We start from the raw sequence: 2,911 nt of genomic DNA, 5'->3' as shown, positions 1-2,911 counted from the left end.
GCAAAAGTGGAAAGGAGATGAATCACCTTTGAACTTCCATTTCAATGTGTCATTAGTGACATAGGCAGCCTTAGAAGTAATTGAGATCTCCTCCTTTTAAGGGTTCTGGAAAAGCACTGTTTTATAGAATGGACCTTTTTAATGTATAGATTATACCAGGTTCTGCAAATTTACAGTCACCCATATATTCAGACAATTCTGCATATGTCACTCTTCCTTTGACTTCTTCCATAATCCATGATTTCTTTCAATGCAAATGTGTAGGATTTGAAAATAAATGGTAACTTTAAAAATAATCCTATTCTCATTCCCGTAACTATATTAATTTCTAAATAACATCACACTTCTTATCCTCTGTTTCTCAATTTCATTTATGTTTTGCTTCTCATTATGAATCTCTAATACTCTCCAACAGGAATCATGGCAAGCCCTGTCAAGAATCAGAGTAGTGTGGTTGTGTTCATCCTCTTAGGATTCTCTGATTACCCAGAGCTCCAGGTGCCGCTCTTTCTACTGTTCCTCACCGTCTATGCAGTTGCTGTGGTGGGGAATGTGGGTATGATTGTAACCATCAAGATCAATCCCAAACTCCACACCCCCATGTACTTTTTCCTCAAGCACTTGTCCTTCGTGGATTTCTGTTACTCCACTATAGTTACACCAAAACTCATAGAAAACTTAGTTGTAGAAGACAGAAGCATCTCCATAAAGGCCTGCATCACACAGTTTTCCACTTGTGTCACATGTGTGATAACAGAAATGGTCATGTTGGCTTTGATGGCCTATGACCGCTTTGTTGCTATATGTAATCCTTTGCTGTATACAGTTTCCATGTCCCCAAGACGCTGTGCCTTGCTAGTGACTGTGGCATATTCCTGGGGCATAATTTCTTCTATTGTACTCACTTACTCACTTCTTGTATTGTCATTTTGTGAGACCAAAATCATTAATAACTTTGTATGTGAATATTCTGTCTTTCTATCTGCTTCCTGCTCTGATAAACACTTCAGTGAAACAATGCTTTTTATCTTTGCAAATCTCAATGCATTTTGCACTCTCCTCATTATCCTTACATCTTATCTTTTTATTTTTGTCACAATCCTCAAAATGCATTCAGCCAGTGGAAGATATAAAGCTTTCTCCACTTGTGCCTCCCAATTGACAGTTGTTACCATCTTCTATGGGACCATCCTCTTCCTCTATTGTATTCCCAATTCAAAAAATTCAGGGCTTGTAGTCAAAGTGGGATCTATTTTTTATATTGTAGTGATTCCTATGCTAAATCCCTTAATATACAGTCTAAGGAACAATGATGTGAAGGAATCTTTGAGGAAATTAATGTATCTTAAAATCATTTCTCAATAAGATCATTTCTATGGATTTGATGAATATTGGCTAAACTGTTCTAATTTATGGTGATTATTAATTAATTCTCTGAGTCCTATTCAGTTATTTCCTTCTCTGGTGGTCACACTTTTAGTTTCTACTACCATGTGAAAAAGCTATGAACATTTTTAGGGAAATGAAGAAAGGATATTTCAAAGGAGAAAAAAAATTGCTCCTAGATAATCCTAGATAATCATTACAATATACTCCAACCTCAGAACCTTTCATTGTACTTCCTTTAAATTTTATTTTAAAAATAATTTGATTGATTCAGCAAAGTGAATGCCAGTTTTTTTTTCATATTTCCACTATTTCATAGAAAAGAAAGCAAGGAAAATATAAGGCACGATCTAGGGCAGTGAACAGGTGTTTTGTTTTGTTTTGTTTTAAGACATGACAGAAACAAACACCTTGATGGGACCATATTCAGTATGGGAAGAGAATAATAGTCACCAACACCTGAAGCAACTCAATGGATAGAATTCTTATAAAACCAAGTTTAGCTCCACAAAATGCCTAGCACAGTTCTCATAACACAATAAAGGCTTAAAAATGTTAATTCATTTATTTGGAGTGTAGAAATAAAGATTCCTGACTCTCCTTACTTTCAACATGAACAACTCTATTGCAGAAATTGGCTTCTGATTTATTTTTTTTAGGTTTCGATTAATGGAATAAAACAAGAACTTCCATAATATTGTATAATTATATAAATTATGATTGTACATGGTACTTCAAATCTATCATGCACAGCTTGCTCTTCCTTTTTCTTAAAGCATTTTATTTTTTTAATTTATATTATAAAGAATTTTCATAACAAGGTACAATAAAAAGGTGATTGTACATAAACTGCAAATCTGCTGTGTGCAAATTACCATTCCTTTCAAATATACAACACAATTATTAAGTAAATTTATTTTTTTTATTCCATCCTCCCAAGACTTAGAGAGGGTATATTTGTAAAATCATGTCATACATACTTCTTTTTATCAGTAATATCTCTGGATGCAGGTATCATCTTTCTTCACATGTTCTTTATACTTAATTTGGGTATTCATAATGGACAAAATAACTTATTTGTACAAAGTCATTGTTAAAACAATATTGCTGTTACTGTAAAAAATTTTCTCTTGCTTCTGATTATTTTATTCTTCATTATTTTGTGCAACTCTTTCTATGTTTTTTCCTAAAGTCACTGAGCTCATCATTTCTTATAGCATAGTATTCTTCCATCACAATCATGTACCATAACTTGTTTAGCCATTCTTGTTAATAGATATCAAATTAAATATATAATTTAAAGTATGTGCTATTCCTTTTAAATTTATACTAAAGTAAAAATAAAAGTAAATTTAGTTCCCCTTTCATCCTAGCTGCCCCTACCCTAGAGATGTCTACCATTAAACACACACATAAACACATACACATACACATATACTTATGTAAAATAATTATTTAAGTACTTCTATTCATCAGTTCTTTCTCTAGAAGTAGATGGTGTCAAGAGTTAAAATGACTTCATTGC

At 32.8% G+C, this 2,911-nt stretch overlaps 1 protein-coding gene across 1 annotated transcript; it reads left to right on the top strand.

The window, feature by feature from the left end:
• Positions 1 to 420: 420 nt before the first annotated feature.
• On the top strand, positions 421 to 1,365 carry LOC118853988 (olfactory receptor 5D13-like). The gene has a single exon (XM_036764279.1). The coding sequence runs from the start codon at positions 421 to 423 to the stop codon at positions 1,363 to 1,365; it is 945 nt and encodes a 314-aa protein (XP_036620174.1).
• The last annotated feature ends 1,546 nt before the right edge of the window (positions 1,366 to 2,911 follow it).

This window comes from Trichosurus vulpecula, chromosome 6 (assembly GCF_011100635.1).
Source record: "Trichosurus vulpecula isolate mTriVul1 chromosome 6, mTriVul1.pri, whole genome shotgun sequence".
Taxonomy (NCBI): domain Eukaryota; kingdom Metazoa; phylum Chordata; class Mammalia; order Diprotodontia; family Phalangeridae; genus Trichosurus; species Trichosurus vulpecula.
This window is presented reverse-complemented; position numbering and strand designations above follow the sequence as displayed.